This window comes from Mya arenaria, chromosome 11, assembly GCF_026914265.1.
Source record: "Mya arenaria isolate MELC-2E11 chromosome 11, ASM2691426v1".
NCBI classification, from domain to species: Eukaryota; Metazoa; Mollusca; class Bivalvia; order Myida; family Myidae; genus Mya; species Mya arenaria.
In genome coordinates this window covers 5,855,798-5,882,644 of record NC_069132.1, presented here as the reverse complement: position 1 = coordinate 5,882,644, position 26,847 = coordinate 5,855,798, and the positions used below count along the sequence as shown (strand labels likewise).

The 26,847-nt window shown below is 35.5% G+C and overlaps 1 protein-coding gene across 7 annotated transcripts in view; it reads right to left on the bottom strand.

Annotated features, from left to right (window-relative positions):
* LOC128209847 (adhesion G protein-coupled receptor L3-like) overlaps positions 1-26,393 on the bottom strand; it is a 68,564-nt gene extending 42,171 nt beyond the window's left edge. For 6 of the 7 annotated variants that reach the window (XM_052914087.1, XM_052914089.1, XM_052914091.1 and 3 more), the window contains exons 1-6: positions 26,259-26,393; positions 19,814-19,872; positions 10,633-10,731; positions 9,251-9,376; positions 8,297-8,386; positions 1,864-1,980 (exon numbers count right to left, since the gene is read on the bottom strand). In XM_052914087.1, coding sequence (XP_052770047.1) covers positions 1,864-1,980; positions 8,297-8,386; positions 9,251-9,376; positions 10,633-10,731; positions 19,814-19,871 — 490 coding nt within the window. In that variant the 5' untranslated portion in view covers position 19,872; positions 26,259-26,393. Of the gene's footprint in view, positions 1-1,863; positions 1,981-8,296; positions 8,387-9,250; positions 9,377-10,632; positions 10,732-12,059; positions 12,108-19,813; positions 19,873-26,258 lie in introns of those variants that run through there. The other variant, XM_052914094.1, reaches the window with a different exon arrangement.
* Between the last annotated feature and the right edge of the window lie 454 nt (positions 26,394-26,847).

The window sequence follows — 26,847 nt, the reverse complement described above, 5'->3', positions numbered from 1 at the left end:
GAAAAACACTCAAAACATTCATTCAAAATATTGAAAGTAATTGTTTACAGAATTTGATTGTTGAAGCCAAACTTGGTTAGAATATCATACGTTTTGGTAACACAAATTGCATACGGATTGCCAGAAGTTTTGCTGCTAATTAATAATCGATATTTAAAAGAGATATAGGACGGCAATGGGCTGTTAGCAAATAACCAAGCCAATCAACCCCAAAATACACCCTCCCCCTGTCTGTTTAGACTACCTGATGCGCATGCGCGCAGGTAGTTTTAAGACCACAAACTCCAAAGAACTACTTCTATTCATGTCGTTTTAACCCATTTTTTTTTGTCTCAATGCGCTCTATGTTTAGCAGAATGACGTCGAAACCATAAAAATAGATTGGTTGTGTTGCAGTCCGAGTATGAGTTTTTGCTTGTTCGGCTATTTCCGCGATGTAATTATGTATCCCGGCGTTTTATTTTTAGCAGATTATAACTATTTTTAGATCGTTATATTTATCAGATTAATGAGGGTTAAGATAGGAGGCTCTGGTAGGAAGATAACATATTGATATTCACTCTGAGTTTTGCCCATGATGTTCCAGAAATGATTACCTACCGCAAGTGTCCCATCGCCTGCAGGATTTGTTATTATAACCTGACGTGACCCTGAAGCACGCTTATTTGTAATGGTGCTTTTTTATTTGACTTTTATGAGATAAGAAACAAAAATAATTGTCTAAGTTTAAAATAGTTGTATCTCAGGTTTCGCATGGCTAATGCTTCAAATACTATACATTGTAATTTACCTGCAACACAATAACAAGATACTATTCATTCTATGATTTAAGGCGTTTATATTTCTAATAAGATGTTTTCATTTTTTGCATAAAAGCTTCGTTCCGGTGTATTCTTGGCATAGTTTTAGACATTAGGCTTTCAATTTATATAAGCACAAATGCCCTGATACGACAGTGAGTCATTCATACGTTTGGTGAAGCAAAGTAGTTCGGTTTAAACCTGTTTAACATCCAAAGAGTACGAAGCATTTATAACAGCACCAGTACTTTTTCTACACAGGTACTTACATAAAACATTAATAACATAAAATGTATCAATAAACTTTAAAAAGCACAATCATATTCTCATTCATAAAACAGACAAGTTCCGATAATCTAAAAATAGATTCAACTACATTAACTGACCGGTATTCTAAACATAGTTTCTACATACATTAACTGTTTGTCCTCACCGCGGGAAAACGACCATCTGATAAGTTCTGCATTTTAAAAGGTACTATTGCTAAAGTTGCTCGTAAAAATAGAATCATTTTCCTTAAAGAATTGAAACGTGTAAGTTCATAAAACTTGTCTGACGTATGCTATCTAATCAAAACACCGAAAAACCTTTAGACGCGATTGAAAAGAGCATTTACTGTAACTTCTAATACATGGGGATACGTCGACTGAAGTGATAAGCTGTGTATTATATATATATTGTATTTTCCTATCGTATGGTATCTAATCAAAGCAATGAAAAACCTTTAGAAACGCTTGAAACAGGGCATGCATTGTAACACTAAATACATGGGGATAGGGGATTACGACGATTGAAGTGACATTTACAAAAACAAAATGACACAAGACGCCATAAAGATATAGATATGTTTGTTTCCTCGCCCAGTGTGTGCACAAGCGCTGTCGGCACATTTTTCACTTTTATTTATGTGCCCTTCACCCATTCTCATAGTTCAAATAAAATTTGCAACTCTCACATATTTGCCCGCAGATAGTCTTTCAGCGCCTCGTGCTTTGATTTAATATATTTGATTGTGTCAGACACAAAAAGTATGCATTTGAAAAAGGAATGCTTGTTGTATTACCCGGAAGACATGACTTGTCAGCCTGCTTCATATAACCCGTCCTGCAGGAACATGTTGAATTTCTGCATTCAGAATTGGCAGCACAGTCAGCCTCTATGACGCAGGACTGATCAGCAGCTTAAACGTAAAGCAGGATGGTTTTTTAAATACTGAAATTGACACATACATTTGTGGAAAAGTTAACGTCACTTTCAGAACCTTCGTTGTTATCTCTCCGCTACCAAATTTTGGACTATGACTCGGCTCTACCCGGAAAACTTGCAAAACAAACAAAACAGAAAGAAAAGAGCATTGCTGCACCAATATGTCGTTGACTGATTGCTGAACGACCTCAACCGGGCAATCGACGTATGGAAGTTTACGCCAACAGGGCATAAATAAACAGAAACAACAAATTGTTCACCGGTATAATATTTTAGCCTGACATTCGTATCATACATTCGTACATAATTATATTTTCCGATAAATAGAGAATGTTTATCAATATGATAAGACACTTTTTTTATTACGTTCTGTATCAAGTAGAGTTCGGCTTATACACCTAATAAGCCGTGGTACAGGTCGTCAGAAATGTGTTCTATCCTTATCTTCTTTAATTTATATGCTTCCATTTCCAAATTTAATGTTTGTATTTTAACCAAAAAAAAGCCTTGAAACACGAGAATTTCCGATCTTGAAATGACGTAAAAAAATCAATGAATATGTGCATTAATTTGGATAATATCAATCAAAAACAGAACCTTTCGGTACGTGTTTTTAAATGACACAACATCCTGGCATTTCTATGATCAATTTGTTACCAAATTTGAAAAAAAACAACGTAAAATAAATGGCAGATTGTAAAACTAGCAATAGCATGATACGGGATCCGAAACCGATCAAAGTACGGCGTGAACTAATAAGGATAGTCATATAATTAATCAATATACAGTGAGGTTCGTCTTAACATCTTATACATCTTAACTATATGCATGTGAAATAAGAAATATTTCACTGTTCCAAAGAGAAAAAATATTTATTTGATATTTGTCACTGTTTCGGCCCCCTCTCACGTCCAAATCATACGTCAGCCACACAAGGCTGGGACACAAGTTCAACGACGTCGTTCCCGAAATGACGTTTCGTTTGCATTCAACTTCTCGTACTTTTTCTGAACAACTGTATTCAACCTCCAATTACATCCTTTGTAAAAAGTACTGTCTATTAAAGTGTAATCGCAATCAATTTCACCTCATAAACATCAAGTAAATACTGTACTCGTGGCTACGTCACTAGTATAATATGTCTTTTGGTGCTCACACGGTGAATATTATTGTGACTTTACACGGAAACAAATGACTATCCTCTATATATGTCCAGTACCACATGATCCCTTATCATATATTTTTCAAAGTTTGCCTCAGAGCAATCACCACCTTCTGTAGCTCAACAAATGAAATGAGAAGACAGGACATTCTGATCGATAAGTTAGTATTGGCCGCCCTCCAGAACTTGTTGTTGTTTAAAGATGTGAATATTATTTGTGAAAATGACTTTTTTAATGTTTTTGTACCAGTTATATATTAGTAACTGTATATATATATGAATCAGAAATGGCACAGGGTGGTCACGGATTTTATGTGCTCCAAGTGAAAATTTTATTATTTTGAAATGGAAAGAGGATGTTTTGTAAACTGAAGAGGTAAATACATTGGGTATTAATAGTGTCCAACTCTATTGTACTTTTGTCTGAAGAAAAAAACACTGTATTTTGTGTACACGAGTGCATCAAATTTCTCGTGCTTGTTTTCAAGGCGACACAAAATGGCCACTAAATTTTCAAGCACGGTAGATCTTTCCCGGGACGATAAAATTGGTGATTGGGAGTGTAAGGCCAAGAATAATAGTAAACGAAAGCGCCATACTAGAAGTGCTAGTTCTGTTCCTACAGCTGATGTCTTTGAAAATGCAAACAATAATACCAAACTGTCAATGATTTGTGAAGTAATTTTTAATTTAAAATGTGACCAGGCCAGTTCACGTGAACGCATATCAATATTCAATCAGGACATTAAAATTGCATGTGACAAAATTCACTGTATTTCCTTGGTCAAGAACCAGCAGTCAACACTTTTTAAACCTCAAAACGCTCTAATACGAATCCATTAATATCGAGGCATGTTGCATACGAAATAATCTGTAATTTTGAGGGATTAAGGAGGTACGTTATGAAAACAGTGCGGTTCTTGTAATGGAGTTTTTAGCTCACACGTTGCAGATTGACACAACTGGAATAGTGATTACTCGTGCACACAGATTTGGCCCCATTAGAATGGGGCAATACTATACTAGGCCCATCATTGCAAACTTCATGAACTACAATGATGTAGAGAATATAATGTTCAATGCAAATACACTTAAACATTGCCCTGGTTATTCCAATGTACTAGGCATACCAAAGGAAAAAGTCGACGCCAGGAAACGCTTATGGGGACAGTTTAAGAACACCAAGAAAGATAACCCCGGGTCCAGCGTGCATATAGTTTACCCGGCCAAACTTCATTGTGGTGACTGCGTGATTCAAACTGAATTTCCCGACTGGCGAAACAATATTCTGACGTCAAGGGGCAGGGCATCTGTTTCTCCTTGCCCGAGTCAATCCCACACTGCGTTTGATGTCATGTTAGACAACGTCGTGACACCAGCACCACCAGAGTGTGACGTCTGCTTCTGCTTCCGAAAATACTCTCCAAATTACGTAATTTTAACCCTCTAGACGGCACGAGCCAACAGTCATGAAACGGACATGGTGATCGACTTTTTACAGCCACGTGACAGAGTTTCACCATCAGTCTTACAACTGCTAAGTCTTAACCCCAACCGGAATCTAGAAGTAATGATGGTTTCCATACATCTTGATCAACAACCAGAAGTGAACCGGGTCCACGCCGGACACAGTCAGTTTCAGTGCGCCGTGAAAACCTTTAACAAATGTAGGGTACAAACATGAACTTTACCACCGATGGTGAATCTGTGGCTAGGAATGGCATCCGAAGGTTAAACTCAAAATCGTTGTTCTAAATGTACAGTGTTTAGTGTCTTGTAATAAACTGCATTGTCCTGAAACTATATCCATATTGGACAATAATGATATAGTCATGGTCTGTTGAATCTAGTGATCTCTAAACGTGATTCCGGTGGTGTACATATCTTAGTAAAAGATACTTATGTGAAAGACAAATGTTTGTTTTTGACAAATGTTTGTTTTTCCAAAGTAAAGATGACATTTTATGGATACGGCTGGATAGCAATATATTCCTTCTAGATAATGATTTATTTATCGGTGTATGTTATGTTGTACCAGGGAGTAGCGGTTGATTTAACTGACAGGCAGAAAATGTTTTTGGCAGATAGTTTAACTCTGTAACATTCATTTATAATCATAAGGATGATCAGTGTAATATTTATTGTCATATTATTTTAACAGCCGTCCATTGGATACTTCCGATTGTATTAATTTTGATTTAAATAATGATCTGTTTATACTACCTGAGGAATATACATTTGACATATCACATCCTAGATATTTTCAAGATAATGGTCATACCAAATAGTTACGGTACTGCTTTAATATATTTCTGTAAACAAACAGGTTAACGCATATTGAATGGTCCTTGTAGCTAGGATGCGGGTATTGGTAAATTTACTTTTGTAGGGCCGAGAGGATGCGGTTTTGTGGATTATTTTTGGTGGATTATGATTCTGAATCCATGTTTAATTTCATAACTTCATTTACGGAACATGGTCCAAATGCATTCTCTGATGAATGTTTAATTGAGTACACATTTGAAAACAGTGTGAATCTTGATTCTGCTTATTTATCACGTGATGAGACCTTAGCAAATGATATGTATGAAGTGATTAATTCTAGAAATAAATGGAATAATGATCTATCTAATCATAATATTAATGCAATAAGCACTGATGTATTTGTTGATGAACTAAACACATTGACTAGTGTTACAAATAATTGTTCAACGGACGCTGACGTAGATATAAGTTTATCACAATTTTCCCAGCACATGAAAAATGTTACTGGTGGTCTTCTTAAAACTTCTATTTATCACTATGCTTATAATTCTAACAAAACACAGCCTGGTTATAATCCTTGATTAACAGATCAATGCGCTCAAAAAGAGACTTGTTTTTAACATCACATATCGCAGTTGTCCTTCAAATGAAAATAAATTGTTACTTGTAAAGGCTCGGTCGGAATACAAATTTACTATAACATCCCGTAAAAAAACATACCTTGCCGATAGAACAAAACCTTTGGATCAATATAGACATAATAGCGCCATATTTTACTGGAATAAAACCTTTGGAGCAGTAGAGACAAAATAGTGCCAAATTTTACTGGAAAATGTTGAAACAGTCTGGGCATATAAACTCTCCAGACATACCATTGTTGTCTTTTGAAGTGTACTTTAAAGCAGTTAACTATCCTAGTGACCCATTTTTCCAGGCTGATGAGGATATCATGTATTTTATTGAACGATTTGTACGCGAAGAAGTTCAAGTTATGTTTTGGGAATTGGATGCTGAGGTTAGGAAGGCCAAGACAAGGTATTAAATAATTTAAACGCAATAAAAGTGCTGGTCCAGATAATTATTTAAATGAATACTTTATACATGGAAAGACCGTGTTAAACCTCTTTTTACAATCACTATTTAATATTATTCTCAAACTGGTTATTTTCCAAAAACATGGTCTGACGGATATATATAGTGTTATTGCATAAGAAAGGATCTTTTCATAACCAGGAAAACTACAGTGGTATAACCTTATTGAGCGTATTGGGTTAACGTTTTACCCGCATTCTAAATAACCGCTTGATATCGTGGGCTGAAAATAACAATGTTTACATCGAGGCTTAGGCCGGTTTTCGCAGTGGAATGAGCACTACTAATATTATTACAGGTATAGTTATACAGTTTACCTTTAAGAGGAAACTTCTTGAATAAGTCATGTCTCTGCCTTATTAAGGTGTTGTCTTTTCTTCGGGTGGTTGTTTTAATCATACTGAAGTAACTTTTGCTGCTAAAGCACAAATAACTTTTTTTAAACTTAAGAAATATTTACATAAATTTCCTAATGTTAACGCAAAACATCGACTCGACCTTATTGTCAAGCTGATTTTATCCATTTGGAATTGCTATAGTGAAGTATGGGGTTTTCATAAAGCAAATAATATCGAACGGTTTCATACACAGTATTGCAAACGCATTTCTTAGGTGAAACGTTTTTCACACAATGATTTCGTTAATGGTGTATTCGGCAGATTTGATTCAGTTTACAACGGATAGATCATAATGGTAAAGAACTGGTTAATATTCCAACTAGTGACGACTTGAAGTACTGTAGAATTATTTACGAAGTTTGTCATCATAAAGATTTTATGAAGTATGACTAGCTCAGAGTGTTGGTAACGTAAATATCTGTGTTAGTAATTTAAAACAATGTTTGTGTGATACAAATGTACAGAGCTGGAATGCAAGAATTGAAATATTACCACGCAACACTTTCTTTGAATTCATTTTTATTTCAGGATAATTTAAAATGTAACCTATGTAATAATGTGACTGTCGCAATGTGCAGGTTACATCTTATATCTCATAATCCGTTCATTGAAACCGGTGGATGGCATCGTAAAAACTGTATCCCACGCGACGGTAGGAAGTTTATAACATGCAGTTAATTGGAGGGCGAATACCACTTTGTGATATAATGTATTTATATACTGAACACCGTGAAATATATTTTATTATATTTCTAGATATTACTGGTCCAATCCTAGTATGTATAAACTTAAACAACTCTTCGAAAGTACTAATATTTATATATAAACTCTGAAAATTAAGTACATACTTTCATAAAGCTTTTAAATTTCGATCTTGTTTACAAAGATTATATCACTTTTATTTGTTAGGATGTTGTTATATTATGTTGTGTTACATTTACATTTTAGTTATTGAACAATCCATTCATTGTTGTGTGGGTTGTTATTTTGTCTTTGAAATGTGTAGTGTATAATGTGTAAAAAGTTCACTAAACTTAGATGTTCTATGTTGCATTGTGTTGGCACTGTATGTTTGTGTAGGTATATTAACTCCTTCCTCGTCTATGATGTGGCCTTCTAACTTCTACAGTTCTAAAAGCTCGCATCTAAATGTCCTCACATGCTCCGCTTGCTATGTCATTTTTAAATGTTTATTTGTGTATTTTGTTTTTCACACGGGCAATGTGGCCTATTGAACCTGTATCTTCTATATTCGACCAAGATTTTTAGTTGATCCTTCTTACAAACTGTTAGCGTAAAGCTTAAGTTAAAAGATGAGTAGCAATTAACTGAACACTAAAGAATATTAATCAGATGTAGAAGCCGACACCAACCTAGTTTGCAGACAGGAACTGCTTCAGTTGCATCACATACAGCTTGTGAAATCACACAATCCGTAAGGCCTGCGCAGGTTTGTCCGATATCTTCAAAAAAGAGAGAAAATGAAAACAATACACGCAATGCATGCGTGATAAGCGAACACATAACACATAGTTTAATGCAACAAGGTGTGACGAACATTGGTTTCGATAAAACTAGTCCTACCGTAATTACAATATTTATTTCAGAAACATAGTTATCTGTAGCCTGTGAGTTTAATGCTGACATTTGGAATTATATAATTAAATGTTAATAGCGTTAAATAATATGTTCAAGCAAAGAATATATATAGGGCGATTAATATATTCAAATAGAAAACAAAGGTTTTCGGCAAATATTTCAGTTGTATTAAGGTATCACCTCTGGAGTCATTCGTCGTGATGAGAATGGTTTTATTTTGAAATTGTCTAATGATGATGGACTGGAAAATCGATTTCAAATGGTGAACATCCGAAGAAAAATAACCGCTAGGTGCAAACATTTCGGACCTTGGACCTGAGTAATCTTGATGAAAAGTACCTTGTCTAAAACTTATTCAATATTGATAGAACCTGGTTAAAGCAGCAATTAACACAATCGAAATCCCCAGATCTTGCAAAAATACATATTGTACTAAACCGCAGACCTGGAACCTGACCAGCCTCGGTTATAAGAACTTTGTCTCAGACCAGTGCAATATTATTAAAGCATCGTCTCCTGACATTATATTGTCGAAACGCCAGGACAAAAATAATAGCCGTAATGATTTATTTTGGTGATTTAATTTTTCCATCCAACAAAATAATACTTCATCTGACAAAAAAATACCCAAAGACAAATTGTATATGTCAATGAATTAATAATTATGAATGAGACAGCCGATGCAGGTTACAAAAGTAATTATTTGGTTTGTTCCTATTTATGCACACCTTTCTTGCACAATTTTGTCGACGTTTCTTCTGTGTGTGTGAAAACCGTGCAACGACAAGCATTTGCGATGCAGGAGGAGTTGGAAGCGCAATCATCTTGGTTGTTGGTACAATTTGCTGCAGAACCTACAAAGATTTCGAAACAAATGATCATTTCATTTTCTATTAAATAATGTAATATAGACGTATCATATTGTAATGACACTTTTTTTGTTGAACTCATGAACCATCCCGCCTGTCGCACTTCATTTTCCATTTATATAACATTTTTTATTGCATACATTTTATTTGTAAGTAAACTTAAACATGTGTTGTAAATATGTTAAATCTCGACTCCCCATGTGGTCAAATGTATTTGTTGATAAATGTAATTATGAATAAAGACATAAATAACTGATTTCTTTAAGCCTTTTGAACGCTTCTTTATTACCTTTTTGCTGATTGCGAAACGTGTCGACCAAAAATATGTTCAAACATTAACATTTAAATGTCAATAAATTTCGCTGCAATGCTGACAAAATCAACTACATAAAACATCGGAAATTATATGTCTACCCTATTTCAGTGCATACAGTCCCTATCTGCAGACTATTAGTTCCTAGGATCGAACCCTTCTGCCTGTAATTGTTCTTTCTAATTTTATTTTTTATCTCAATATTTATAAACCTAATTTCTTTTTTAACTTATCACCTTGCTATGATATTTTTTCAAAATGTACAGATTATATCAAACCCACAGCTAGGGGCTTTTTGTTTCTCACAACTAGATGAAATCAAAGGATATATACAGGGCTCTGTTCATTTAACTAGTATTACAACAGTCCAAATCATGGTCATGTTATTCTGCCAAGGCCAAATGCATGCTTTTCTGCGTCACCAAAGCAATATAATGGCATATTCACTCAAATCGAATGAAAAAACTTATAGTGTTAATACATGTATGGATCCACAGACGCCCGCTTTACATATACAGCAGTTTCATTGACCACAGCAAAATTGTATTTGCACTATATAATATACTATTCACTGAACTAAAACAAATGTATGGAAGGAAGGTAGAGATCTTAAATGTATTGTTGGATATAAATGTCAGTTGTTCGTCACAAATCATATAATTTATTGAATACTTTCTTTGTGGTAAATAATCGTATCATTGATCTTACAGAGGCTGCCTAAAACATCAACAGATGAAATCGTGCCTACGGTATATAAGGCAAATACTTGGCCCGGGTCTGCATAAGTATGACAAAACACCGGTCGTGAACGGAACGTGAATGTTTCGTTCATCTTCCGTTAACACCCGGTATTTGCTCTTTAACACACGTCTTCAACAGGCTAAAAACGGACATGCAATGCTAAAATACAGAATGAATGTTGTCATACCTAGCTTACACACTGGGGGAGACATTATTGTGTCACAAACTGTGCCGGCCACTGTTGTCGTGTTGCAGTCTGATGTCACCGTACATGGTGTGCCGATGTCTGAAGATAAGTAGACGAAAATTAAAACCTAAACATACCTAGCTTTTAAATTGTGGAGTAACATTGATGTACAAGAAAGCCCATTGATGCAAAGCATTTCAGGGCGCCATGAATAAGTTGTAAAGTTAAAATATTCGTATAGAAATGAATGACAAATGAAATTTGATATATATCTTTTTAAATATTGTTTTATCGGTTTCAATAAACACCTCATGGTGGCTTTCGTCGGTATATTGCGATATGTATTGTTTTAGTTTGTGTATTTTCAATCTAAAAGACCCATTTTTAATTCTATAATAAAGCCGTTTCATTAAAATGCTTTCATTATTTACTTATTTATCTGCTCCATCATATTTAAGAAAAGTATTACCGTTGCATTTATTATTTATTATTTAACAATATTGTTATTTATTTGTTTCTTACAATACCCGATTTGTTTATAGAATAATACGTTGTTCACCATAGGTTTTGGTTGATAATTGCCTCAGTGGGTAGAAAAATACCGAGGCTTATCCTATATACAACATATGTTTTGTCAATTGTCAGTCATTTGACCCGGTTTCGGAAATTACTGCCAGGAACAATATAGCACATTATATTATACACTACAGGATTTGATAAGCATAAAATCTGAACGGTAGAGGAAATGAGATATAACAAATTTGAAAATGAATGGCATTAGCTATCAAATATAACGAGTTATGGTCAATTTAAATAGATAACCTTTTTACGTATTTACGCAATTAGATTTGTTAGCAATACTTCCATTCTTCAAATACTTCTTGTTTTCATCAGATGATTTTGACGTTCGTTTCAGTATGTGAGCACAGTTAGGGTCGATCAAGCCTAGGAACAGTATTTTAAGAATATGTGCTTGAATGACCCTTGCAATATTGCTGGAATAATTAACATTTCTCATCAAAATAAGAAAAACAAAAACATTTCAACAAAACTATGGCGATTTACTCAGGGTACATGTCTGTCATCGCTAAACTTACATGTATAAACATATTATAATACATTAATAAACAAAGGTTATTCAAAGTACATATAACTAAATAGGTCGACATTAGATAAATGTGTCTGCACAACATACCGTATATGTATTTAGAGAACCTGTTTTGACCTGTACCAATACAATATGAGCATCCTTCTTTAATAATTCGTAGAAGTGGACTTATACTGTATGGGGAAACGATTAATCCATAAGAATGTCCACACACTTCTAAAAGTTAATCTAGCTCGAAAGCTTAACAAAGCGTGTTTTACATTGTACTAAACATTCAAAGAATCATAAGTAAAAAAACACATAAATATTACAATCTTACAGGCGGAGCATGTTGCAAATGAGTATTGCAATTCATTCCATATATTTGTTCCTGGCTATACATAATATGTTTTGGCAGAGATCTAGATGACAGTTCGCTGAAGCTGGTGTATCTATGCTGAAATATAATATGACCCCACAGTTTCTCTTTGAGTGTGTTAATCCTGAAATATAATATGACCCCACAGTTTCTCTTTGAGTGTGTTAATCCCAGGATAGAAACACAATGTATGTATTATGTGAATGTCATGATGTGAATTAAAGTGTTCGCACAATTGCTGGAATGTTGAGCCGAGCTCAACAATTGGGCACATTATTTGTTTACTTTTGAGCAATAATCGAGGATGTTTTCTCACTGTAATCCACACGTCAGCATCAGTTTGTCCCTTAGTAAATGCGGCGGTACACACTCAAATGAAGAGGAGCGTTCAAACTGTCGTTTCTGTACTAGTTTAATTACTTTCATGTCAAGTATTTTCTTTCATAGACATTTCGAAGGAAACTTTCCATTGTGAACATTGTCCAACAGTATATCTTAAAGGTTTTAGTTCTTCCCTTTGATTGGTTATCTAAATTATAGTAGCTAATATGACTGTAGTTTAAAGTATGTTTTGCGAAATATTTTTTCTAGAGTTAATTCAAGCTTCCTCAAGTATACTAAGGTTTCAATGGAAACTATTCCGAGTGCACATAATGAAATATCTGTATTTACAGTTTATTTGAGACCTTGTATTATTTTGACACAAAAGCTGTGAGAATTTAAAATGAACAATATACGTCCTAATTTATGACGATTTAAAAAACCTCGAAACTTTACTTTGTTTTATTTCAGAAGACATAGTTACTTCGCAGGAAGATGCCATGTATAACTAACTATTCTATGTTGTGTTTATTCTGTTTTATATACTTCATAATGACGTCTTACAAAACGTGTCGAGGCTGTTACGCATTGTTCTATCTTTCATACACTTCTAGTACAGTTAAGCACTTCTAAATCGGGCATTTTATATTATCGAAGTTCGTAATTCATCTTTTAAAAACCTGCGAGCCTTGCCTCAGCCATAGCATATTTAGTAATATTCTTACATTCTTGTCTTCCGATATTAGCATTTTTATTTTCTTCGCAAATATCTTTAAGAGTGTGACAACCACTGACGATAAGGAGGGATTTTCAACTTCGTCACTGAATTCTGATGTAACCTACTACGTGATACACATTATCCTTAGATGTCCAACAAACAATTGTCACTTCTAAGAAGGTTAATGTTATCAGTCTTCTACCGAAAATATATATTGTTTTATCTCTTTATCTGTATCTCAACTTCATACATCAATAAATTCTAATAATTTGTAACTAATTTTGACTTAGTTGTTTGGTATCGAAGGAAATTATTGTGTACACATTGTAACTATTCATAGTGGATATAATATTATATATGTGTGTGTGTGTGTGTGTGTGTGCGTGTGCGTGTGTAACCTCATTTCTATCTAATCTACTGATTATAAGTAAGTTTTAAAAATAGACTAAATCAAAATGTGTTCAGTTGCATACTTAGCAAAGTGGATACATCAACAGGATGACTTGCTAAGTGGTGAACTATCGACTGGTTCAATGCGTTGGTGATTTCATGGACTTATCAGGTCTAATCAAAAGGCTGATGGGCAATTTCCCTAGACTGATTAGAGATGCATGATAAAAGATAACACACACTATTAACTTATCAACAGCTTCAAACCCCATCCCTACAATAGATAAAAATCTGTATATATTACTTATTATAATTTTATTAATTCAAGATCTGTTCTGACTTCCAAACATGAATAGTTAATGTATTTGCTTGTAATTATTCAGTATGGCGGGCAATCTAGTCTACATCAATTTTTAAACTCTTAGAGTGCTATATCCGTAGTTTTCGTTGCGAAATAATGGACTTCTTTCAAAAAACACACTGAAACTGATTCTATTAAAATGGCACACCTCTCTATTTGTTGACCGTGACGCGGAATAATTAAAACTTTTAAGCCGTTCCCAATGAAAAAAGAGAGAATAACATTCAGTGTTAAACATAAATATATTACAGAATGTATTCAAAACATAAATGTAAACACATTTACTTAAACACAATTCAAGAGAAATATTTTAACTTTTTAATTAACATACTGAGTTGAAAGTAGTTTTTATGTTTTTCTGTACGTCCTTATTCTTTGAAGCAAACCTTACTAAATGTCATGTTAAACATTTTTAATGTATTTCGATCACAGATCACATTCACTTCTTGTTTTGGTATTCTTGTTTGGTTAAAGCAAGAAAATTATATCTTTCATACAACATTTAACAGCATACCTTGTCAAACCTCGTGTTAATAATGTTTATGTTAAATTTCTTCATAGAATTAAAAAAACAACAACAAATAAATAAATATCTAACGCAAAACATAAAATGGAAAGAGGCCAGGTTGTCAAATATTTGTCCAACCTGTATCAGTTACTAGGGAGGGAGATTATCATAAAAAATTTGAAGCATATTGACTGATTACAAATCCCTCCTAGCATTTGTATAATAACATGTTTATCAAAAAAACAGACTTTACTCAAAAGGCCATCGATACACATATGAATATTTTCACCTGTATTAGAAAGTCTCCTTCCGATTTCAGAGGAGGTGTATATAGATGTACCTTCCGTCCATTTGTCCAGAAGGACCGGACGCTACAATCTAGGTATTTGGAAAGTTAGACCCAACCTTGGTATGTGAAGAGTAGGCAATGAGAGCCAATCTAGGTATGTGAATAGTGGGCCATTTCAGCCAACCTTGATACATGGAGAGAGTGCCATCAGCGCCAACATTGGTATGAGCCAATCTAGGTATGAGTAGAAAGGGCCATAAGAGCCAGTCTTGGTATGTTGGTAGTGGGATACGAGAGCCAATCAAGGTATGTGGAAAGTGGACAATAAGGAAAAACCTTGGTATGTGGATAGTGGGCCATAAGAGCCAATTTAGGTATGAGTAGGGAGGGCAATAAGAGCAAATCTTTGTATGTGGATAGTGGGCGATGAAAGCAAATCTAGGCATGTAGATAATGGGACATTCAAGCCAACCTTGGTATATGGAAGGTGGGCCATAAGAGCCAACCTTGATATACGTAGATAGGGCCATAAGAGCCAATCTTGGTATGTGGATAGTCGGGCATGAAAGCCAACCTAAGTAAGTGTAGAGATGGCGATTTAAGCCAATCTTGGTATGTGGAAAGTGGGCCATGAATGCCAACCTAGGTAAGTGGATATTGGGCTATGAGAGCCAATCCTGGTATGTGGATAGTGGGCCATGAGAGCCAATCCTGGTATGTGGATAGTAGGCCATGATAGCCAATCTTGGTATGTGGATAGTAGGCCATGAAAGCCAATCTTGGTTCGTGGATAGTAGGCCATGAGAGCCAATCTTGGTATGTGGATAGTAGGCCATGAGAGCCAATCTTAGTATGTGAATAGTAGGCCATGAAAGCCAATCATGGTATGTGGATAGTGGGCCATGAAAGCCAATCTTGGTTTGTGGATAGTAGGCCATGAATGCCAATCTAGGTTAGTGGATAGTTGGCTATGAAAGCCAATCTTGGTATGTGGATAGTGGGCCAAAAGAGCCAACCATTGTATGATGATAGTGGGTCATTAGATACAATTTTGGTATGTGGATAGTGGGCCATGAAAGCCAATCTAGGTATGTGGATAGTAGGCCATTAGAACCAACCTTATTCAGCAGAAAGTGGGCCATGCGATTTAACCTTGGTATATGGAGAAGGGTCCATTAGAGTCAACCTTCGTAATAGGAGAGATGCCCCTTAGCGCTAACATTGACATGTGGAGTGTGGGCCATTAGAGCTACACTATATGTATGATCAGAGAATACCAGAAGAGCCAATCTTGGTATGTTGATAGTGGGCCAGGCGAGCCAATCTAGGTATGTTGAAAGTGGGCCATAAGAGCTTACCTTTGTATGTCGATAGTGGGCCATTAGAGCTAATCTAGGTATGTGGAAAGTGGGCCATGAAGGCCAACCGTGGTATGTGGAGACTGGGCCATGAGAGTCAATCTAGGTATGTGGATAGTGGGCCATGAGAGCCTTGGTATGTGGAAGGTTGGCCATTAGAGTCAATCTAGGTAAGCGAAGAGAGGGCCATAAGAGCCATTTTTGGTATGTGGATAGTGGGCCATAAAAGCCAACCTTGGTATTTCGAAAGTGGGCCATGAGAGCTAATTGAGGTATGAGGATAGTGGGCCCTGAGAGTCAATCGAGGTACGTGGATAGTGGGCAATGACAGCCAATCTTGTTAGGTAGATAGTTGGCCATGAGAGCTAAACTTAGTATGTGGAGAGAGGGCCATCAGAGCCTACATTGGTATGTAGATAGTCGGCCATAAGAGCTGAGCTAGGTGTATGGATAGTTGGCCATCAAAGCAAATCTAAGTATGTGGATATTGGGCCATGAGAACAAATCTTGGTATAAAGATAGTGACCATGTGAGTCAATCTGGTTAAGTGTTGAGATAGCGATCAGATCCAATCGAGGTATGTGGATAGTGGGCTTTTAGAGGCAACCTTGGTATGTGAATAGTGGGTCATGAGAGTCAATCTATGTTAGCAAAGAGAGAGTTATAAGAGCAAATCATGGTAAGTTGATAGTGGGTTTTGAGAGTCAATTTATGTTAGCAAAGAGAGGGTCATTAGAGCCAATCTTGGTATGTGGAAAGTGGGCCTTTAGAGCCAATCTTGGTATGTGGATAGAAGGCCATTAGAGCCAATCTTGGTAATTGGATGGTAGGTCATGAAAGCCAATCTTGGTATTTGGATAGAAGGCCCTGAAAGCCAATCTTGGTATTTGGATAGTAGGCCATGAAAGCCAATCTTGGTATTTGGATAGTAGGCTATGAAAGCCAATCTTGGTATGTGGATAGAAGGCTATGAAAGCCAATCTTGGTATGCCGATTGTAGGACATGAAAGCCACTCTTGGTATATGGATAGTTGGCTATGAAAGCCAATCTTGATCTGTGGATAGAAGGCCATGACTGCCAATCTAGGTAAGTAGATAGTAGGCTATGAAAGCTAATCTTGGTATGTGGATAGTGGGTCGTTATAGCCAATCTTGGTATGTGGATAGTGGGCCGTTATATCCAATCTTGGTATGTGGACAGTTAGCTATGAACGCCAATCTTGGTATGTGGATAGTAGGCTATGGGAGCCAATCTTGGTATGTGGAAAGTAGGCTATGAAAGCTAATCTTGGTATGTGGATAGTAGGCTATGAAAGCCAATCTTGGTATGTGGATAGTAGACTATGAAAGTCAATCTTGGTATTTGAAAAGTAGGCTGTGAAAGCCAATCTGGGTATGTGGATAGTAGGCCATGAAAGCCAATCTGGGTATGTGGATAGTAGGCCATGAAAGCCTATCTTGTTATTTTGATAGTGACTATGAAAGCCAATCTTGGTATGTGGATAATAGGTTATGAAAGCCAATCATGGTATGTGGATAATGGGGCCATGAGATCCTATATTGATATGCAGAAAATGGGGTATGAGAGTCAATCGAGGTATGTGAATAGTGGGCTACGAGCGCCAATCTTGGTATTTAAATAGTGGGCCATGAGAGTCAATCGAGGTATGTGGGTAGTGGGCCATGATAGCTTATCTTGGTGTGTGGATAGTGGGCCATGAGAGTCAATCGAGGTATGTCGACAGTGGGCCATAAGAGCCAATCTAGGTAAGTGTAGAGAGGGCCATTTGAGCAAATCTTGGTACTTGGATAGTGGGCCTAGAGCCAATCTAGTAGAGAGGGTCATAGAGGCATATCTTGGTAAGTGTAAAGAGGGCCAATTGAGCCAATCTTTGAATGTGGATAAAGGGCCTTGAAAGCCAATCTAGGTATGAGGATAATGGCCATAAGAGACCATCTAGGTAAGTGTAGAGGTAGCCATTAGAGCAAATCTTGGTATGTGGATAGTGGGCCATTAGAGCTTATCTTGGTATTTGGATAGTATGCCATGATAGTAAATCTAGGTAAGTGTAGATAGGGATTTTAGAGCCAATCATGACATGTGGGTAGTGGGCCATGAGAGCCAATCTTGGTATGTGGAAAGTGGGCCATGAGAGCCAATCTTGCTATGTTAGAGAGGGCCATTAAAGCCAATCCTGGTATGTGAATAGTGTGCCATGGAAGCCAATCCTGGTAATTGTATAGTAGGCCATAAGAGGCAATCTTGGAATGTGGATAGTGTGGGCCATAAGAGTCAATCTAGGAATGTGGATATTAGACAATGAGAGCCAATACCTGAATATGGATAGTGGGCCATCAGAGCCACCATTTGTCGGTGGATAGTAGGCCATGAGAGCCAATTTTGGTATGTGGGTAGTGGGCCATGAGAGCAAATCTTGGTATGTTGATATTTGGCCACCAGAGCCAACTCGGGCTTTTGTAAAGAGGGCCGTCAGAGCAAACCTTGGAATGATGCGTATTGTCCATTCTAGCCAACCTTGGTATGTGTAGAAATGACCATTAGAGCAAACCTTGGTTTATTGAGAGAGGGCCATTAGAGCCAATTTTGTTATGTGGAGATGGATCCATAAGAGCCAAATTTGGTATGTTAAGGAAGGGCCATTTGAGCTTATCTAGATATATGATATTGGGCCACTAGAGCCAAACTAAATTGATAGAGAGAGGGCCATATGAGCCAAACTGGGTATATGGATAGTTGGCCATTAGAGCCAACCTTGGAAGTGGAGATAGGGCAATAAGAGCCAATCTAGGTATATGATTAGTGGGCCATTTAGCCATCTTGGTATGTTGAGGGAGGGCCATAAGAGCCAATCTAGGCATGTGGAGAGACGCCATTCAAACAAATTTGGTGTGTTTAGAGGGGTCCATTAGAGCCAACATTGTTAATTGGATTAAGGGCCTTTAAAGCCTATCTAGGTATATTGATATTAGGCCATAAGAGCCAACCTTGGTATGTTTAGAGAGGGCCATAAGCGCCAATCTAGATATATGTATAGTGTTCAAAGAAAGCCAACCTTGTTATGTGGAGAGAGGGCTATTTGAGCCAACCTACTTATATGGTTAGTGGGCCATTAGAGTCAATTTATATTTATGGTTAGTGGGCCATAAGAGAAAATCTAGGTATGTGGATAATGGGCAATTCGAACTAACCAACGTATGTGGACAAAGTGCCATAAGATCCAACCTAAGTAAATGGAGAGAGAGCCTTTAGTGAAAAATCCACTTTTAATCTGGATTTCGGCAAAACCAAAAATGTTACATTCACGTTCTTATGAGGCTTAAGTGCCATTCAGGGATAATATGCAAATCGGTTTTGTTATATATCAGTTGCGGTTGCTATGGCAACAAAAACAGTAAAAATATCGTTTTTTCTATTTTTTAAAGATGTATGAAAGCCAGGTATTATTGTATATTCTTTGCAGAGGTTGCGAAATGTAATAATACATTATTGTTTGAGAAGTCATCCAAGTATGCGTTCTTTTTATAAGTGTTATGTGAGTAGTCGATATATTGAGGCATCATAAGTTGTCCTCTATGTCATACAGGTATGAGATGGTCGTTGCAACGTAAACGTTAGTGGCATCTTTAAACTATAGGAGTAGAAACACGTTCAAGTACACGTAAAAGTAATAGTTACTTCACCCACCACTAAAATATACACAACGAGCTCGTATCTAATTATAAATAAAAATAGTTATTTGGATACACACCTGCTACTAGTTTTCGAAGTGTTGAAAGACAAACGACGAGAAGCAGATTGCCGTTCATGCTGAAACAATTAAAACGATTGTGTTATTGAAAGTATTATCTTATATATATATATTCCTAAATGAAAGGTTTCCTAAATTGTGGCATGAATACAGTCGTTGTCACATTTATAAATTCATAGATCTGTAACATACCGTCTGTTTGTTCAATTGGTGTCGTTGTACAGATCGCTTATATAATAATAATAATAATAATAATAATAATAATAATAATAATAATAATAATAATAATAATAATAATAACTTTATTTAAAGAAGTTAACACATTAAGACATAGGCATCATATTATAAAAAAACATAACACACGTCTTATTTACAATGCGGCCTTCTGAAAGAACATACACGCACGCACGCACGCACGCACGCACGCACGCACGCACGCACGCACACGCACACGCACACGCACACACACACACAGACGCACGCACACAGACGAAAGCACACCCACACGCACGCACGCACGCACGCACACACACGCACACGTACACGCACACACACACACACACACACACACATGCACACACACACACACACACACACACACACATTAAATAAGATATGATACAAATAATACTCAAAACACAAATGAGAAAACACATTTTGAACAGTACTGCAAAAACACATATTGTTAAAAAGCATTATTACATTTTTTCATCATGGCCTATAACTAGAATTATTGATCGTTTTGACATGTAAAATGCTTAGAATGGGATTTCAGAAAGGTACGTATTAAAATGTAATACGAAAACATAAAGAAACATGAATATAATACATTCATTTAGCACATCAACGCTTAATGATACATCAATTTGTACCTAAATGTTAATAAGAAAACTCATCGAAATTGTTTAATTGAGTCAGTAGGACAGTCACACATTTGTTTAACAACTTACTCAACATATACATACGTATAAACTATACCTGTGGTATGCATGGAATTATGCATACAATTTTTACAACGGATTTTGCGATTGATGATGTAAATAGAACTTCTTGCAGCGGGTTTTAAATGTCTTTTCCGTGTTAGACTTACGTATTTCTTCTGGTAAAAAATTCAAAACTTTCCCACTGTAGCATGCAAACGAGTGTTTCTTGTATTGTGTTTTATGTCGAAAGTAAGCAATGCCTTGTCGCGTGGAAGATCGTAATCCATATCTTGTGTTGCTAGATATCTTAATAATGTCTCTTATGTAACTCGGTGAAAGATTATTTATAGATTTAAACACCATAACAGCCGTTTGATATCTGCAACGGTATTCAAATTGAAGCCATTCTAAATTTTTAAATAATTCATGCGATGGCGTTCTAATAGGCTTAAAGAGAATAATTTTTGCAGCTCTTTTTTGAAGCATGGTGATTCGTCTCATATGCGTTTGCTTACTTTTCCCCCAAACGCTACAACAATAGTCAAACATAGGAATATACGATTTATAAAACAGTTGTCTCATTTGATCCGTTAAAAAATGTTTGAGTCTTTTTAAAAGGACTATCTTTGCAGATACTTTCTTGCAGACAAATTCAACTTGCAGATTCCACGACAATGATGAATCAATAATAATTCCAAGCAATTTATTCGAAGTTACATTTTCAATTAGTACTTTGTCTACGAATAAATTAAGTGCACATGCATTTCTTAACTTTGCATTTGAACCCAGCAACATGCAATTAGATTTTTTGTGGATGTATTGCCATGTTGTTTACTTTGCACCAAGCCGATACCATATCTAAATATATTTGCAACGTACGCTCAACTTCCTGCGTATTTGAACTTTTTGCATATAGTGTAGTATCATCAGCATATAAGTCAATCAAGGAATTTTCAATTTCAAAGGTTATTTCATTAATATATATATAAGATAAAGAATAGACCAAGAATGGATCCTTGAGGAACTCCAAACCTTATACATCTTCGTGAATCCCCAAACTTTACAATTTGGTGTCTATCATTCAAATATGAAGTTATCAGTTAGACGGAATTATCACTGAAATTGTTTAATTTCAATTTATGTAAAAGTAATTGGTTATCTACTAGATCGAACGCCTTTCGTAAATCAAGAAAGAGAGCACCTACATAGTTTCCATTGTCAATTCCATCAATCCATCAATCCAATCAGCAATTATTCTTATCAACGCTGTATGACAAGAATGTTTTTCTCGAAACCCAGATTGAAATTCATGTATGACATTCGTATTTTTTAAATATGTTTTTATTTGATCTGCCAAGTGCCGTTCAAACACCTTTGACAGTGTTGGGGGAAATTGGTCTATAATTATTTGGATCATTGCGATCAGAAGATTTATATATAGGCAAAACCTTAGCCTCTTTTAATGAGTCTGGGAATATTCCTAGCCGTATGCTATTATTTATAATGGACGTTAGTGATAAAACAATACAATCACCACACTGTTTTAGGATATTAGGCCCTTTTCCATCTAATCCTTAAGCTTATCAATATACATTTTTACCTCTAATGTGGTGATGTAAGATATATCAAAGTACTGATCCTTTAGCAAACTATTTAATTTAGTACCAAGTTTTGAAAAATGTGTTTCATCGAACATTGATTTATTGATACAATCGCATATGTCAGTAAAATGCTTATTGAACATATCTAATATTTGTGCATCGCCAACAACATTTATTCCGTTTGTATGAAGGTATTGTGGTAATATTATATTATTATTGTTAATAGGGTCATTATGATTATTCAACACTCTGAGGTTCTTGCATAACACCCTAGAATCTTTACAGTTTTTTACAGCTTTATTGTAATAATCTTTCTTGGTTTGACGTATTAATCGAGTAACAATATTTCTTGAAAGTCTATATTCCGACCATTGTTTACGCTTTTTGAATCGATTTCGTTCTTTTATAGCCAATCTAATTTCGTCAGTATACCAGGCTGGTTGTGTTTCAAACTTTATTCGTTTTTCTTTCAGTGGCGCATGGTGCGACAACACCTCATTCAGTCGCTTATATAAAACTTCCATGGCTTCATTAGGGTCTGGAATTTGTTCAACCCCATTTATATTTACCTTGCTAAGATCAATGCAGAAGGAAATTTCTTTAAACTTTCTGAAAGACCTATATTTTAATGTATGATGTTGATGCGTGTTTTCTGAAAACTTTTGTACATGGGCAGCTCTAGTGAAACAAACTGGAAAGTGGTCACTTATACTTAGACTTGATACAAATGCTTCACATACTCGATCCACTGAGTTCGTATATACATGATCTATTATAGAAGATGTTTTCTCTGTTACCCTTGTAGGAAAATCTATAAGCTGGTTTAATCCGTATTTCATAATACAATCCTGCCATGCGGTAATTTTAAATGACCAACATTCGGCATTATAATTTATGTTAATAATCTCCTATGATATGATACTCTAAATTTAAGTCTTCATCATTCTTTAACTGATTACTAAACATATTAATCCATTCTAACTTACTATCAGGTGGTCGATAAATGAAACACACTAGAAATGGTTTGGCATTACAAAAACATACTTCAATCCAAATTGCTTCAATGTGTTCAGACTCAAATTCTTTTCTGCGAATGAATGGTATATTTTCTCTAATGTACACCAATATGCCACCGCCCTTTTTAGTGTTTCTATCTTTACGTTAAAAAATATAACCAGGAACGTTTATCATTTTGTCTGAAATTCTGGCAGTCAAAAATGTTTCACAGAACCCAAAAATATCAAAAATTATGCGCGATGACATCAAATGATATTTGATTTCATCAAATTTTGGCAAGAAATGTTGGACATTCAAGCATGCAACGTGTAAACCTTTGCAACGAAAATGCAAAGGTTAACACATATGTATACATTTCTTCTGTGCGTTATGATTGTAACTAATGATAAGAACAGATCTTTCAATTATGTAACAACAATCAGCCAATACATAATTTTTAACCTTAATAAAGTAAGTTACTTCTGATAGTTGTCTTTGAATGACTTTACCCGTACCCCTTAAGAGCTAGCACTGTTGCTCTGGCTTGATTCGTTTGTTTACAGATGGTGTTGGTATCCGGTTGTTTATTATTTGAAATAAATTTATCAATTGTTGTTTTTTTTACGTTATTCTTCATTGTTTTCAAGTTGATGCGTGCTCTTATGAGGCTTATATTTTTTAATTAAAAAGTAATTGATAAATATTGGGACTAGTGTGAGGTTATGGCCATGCCAACTAGTTTAAGCCCCCAATGCTCCCATGTTCCAGTGAGCACTTGTTTCACTGAACGTTCCAAGGCATTAGTCCAGTCATTTATCGGTAAGCAATTTTGTTAAATATGTGGTCTGTCTATGGTGTCTATATGTGGTTTTAATATGGTGGTATCTCTAGTTAATTGTCGTTTAGCCGCTAAACAGAATTAATTAAAAAAAAAATCGACTACTGGTTGTCCCTGTAGTTTTCATTAACTAATCAATATCAATTATCTGTTGTCATTTAGCCACTTTAATCAGGAATGGCTTTATATCACGGTAGTTTTTATGTTTCAACTAGCTTGGTGCTAATTCAAACATTATTTTACAACGACTTTGAATAAAGTAATATACTAAATAATACTTATTCACTCTGATGTACACAATGCTGCGCGAGAGTTTGGTCTAGTTTTGTGGCGGAAACCGCTTGGTCTCTGTCATGCACCATTATCCGTACTCTCGTCAGCACACATATCACAATGCTCTGACGCCAACTTAAGTACTAGATGCTTGTTTAATATCCACACAATATGACATCCCCTAGACCTTCAACAACACACAGATCGCAATACTCTGAGGCCAATTTAGAAGCCTGGGTGTCGTATACCCAAATCCCTGGACGCTAGTCAGCACAAAAGTCGCATGAGGTCAAGGTTAGTACCACACTTGGGTGTTCTGTTCTTGAAAGCCACAGGCTACGTTTACTTGACAAAATCGCATTGCTCTACGTCAATGCCTACTTAAGTAAATGGTTAGAAACACTATATCAAAGTTCTGGACAGATCGCTATGCTTTGTGGTCAATAATTGGCAGCCAGATAGTAAATAGTCTTATTTAAGCCTTTCAAACATGACTTCCGGTTTGCTACTTCGAACACATTCCAATGAGCGTTCTGCTTACATACCCCTGGTATTATTACATAGTTAATAAGGGATAAGATCGTGGACCGGGAAGGCATGTTTAATGTTATGAACTTGACTACAACCTTATGAATGTTCATGATAAAAAATATAACTTAGGACATATGTTGTAAAACATTAACTCTGTCTTCAATTTGTTGTTTTCAGTTATCCTCACTTTCGAATTAGGTTAGCGATGACGTCCGAGTATTGGCATCTTATGAATGTAATATTTGATATGTCAACCCTTCATTCACGCCAACAATCATGCAGTATAAATAAGCGGATTGCTGCAATATTTTGGAATCATTTCTTTATAACAGATGACCAGGACACCTTAAAAATATTTGACAGCATATTTATTTACTTACATTTTGTTTAACCATCAGGTATAGGACTAGATGGACACTAAGATTAATACCTTAAATTGTCTCTGTCTAGTTTAGTTATGTGGTATTTCTTCGTCGATGAGTACTTAAAGGGAGATTTGATGTCCTTTTGTTGATATCAAAATAGAAGGAATTCCATGGCAGCTTCATATTTTAACATAAAGTGAATATATAGTGGTATTTCTGCACATCTATGTCATTTCATAGTACTTTTCAAACGAAAATTGGACAGAAATAAATGTTTTTTTTATAAAAAAAATACCACTCACTTTATTCTTATCTTTTACCAAAAATACATAAATGTCAGTGACATAGTTTTGAAGCATTATACGCATGCATATATGTTGATTACTAAGACATTGACATATCACCCTTTTCCATGCCATTGCGATTTAGTTTATGAGTAGATAATATTATTTTCTTTATACTTTGAGTTCAAGTTGATGCTGACTCCTATGTTATTTTTTAGTTAAGTTTCGCTTTCTATGGTAAATGCTGTGACAGGTGTGGACATGATATTATGTTGAGCTTTAAGCTTTATTTTGTTTACCTTTCTTGTGTCATTAGTCAAGATCACAGTAGGAGTAGCTTGGCTTCTCCCTATAGTTCCATTACGTTAATGTATATGCACATACATTCACGGTAACGGGCGTATGACAGCCACTGTATCTTAGCAATATATTTACTATTGAACGACGTACAAGTTGGAACCGCACATTATCTTGATAGTTAATACGAACGAATCGTGGACTTAACAATGGCAAGATAATAAATGCATTACAATCTGCTTTTCAAAACCAAATTCAAAAACATGACCATTATATTTCAAAATAATCATAAATCAAGTTGTTACGTTATAAAGACAATGAAATACCATAATTTTACCTGCTTTTACACTCGAAACCCGTAGCCCACTGCCGTTAATATGAAAACTATATTCACAATAATTCAAACAATCCGCACGATTAAATTACCGTGTTTAGCATATAAGAATGCAAGCAAGATTTTGGTAAACAAAACACTTATAATATGTAACGTGAAAGATGTTATAAGGAAGTTTTATCGTTGATACAGCAAATAAAATCAAGGAAGGTTAACATTGACCAAGACTTTACTATTGAAAAATGATTTTTACCAAGATCAAAGAACTGGACGAATTCTACCTTCACTAGAACAAACACCTATGTTCATTCAAAGAAAATTAGGATGATAATCCAAACGTATTACAATAAACAATGACTTTATCCATATATTGCCATCTAACAGTTACACCATTCTACGAAAAGACCATTCTTACAAATAATGATCTGAAACTGCTTCGACAAAACTGTTTACCATTCGATTTGGTAAAACCTTTTTATGTGTTTTGTGTGCAAAAACAAACCTCTTATTCTTATTTCAGAATTTTCTTCAGCCTTTAAGAATTTTCAAAATATACTTCAGCTAGGGGTATAGGGTTTAATCGGTGTGTTTT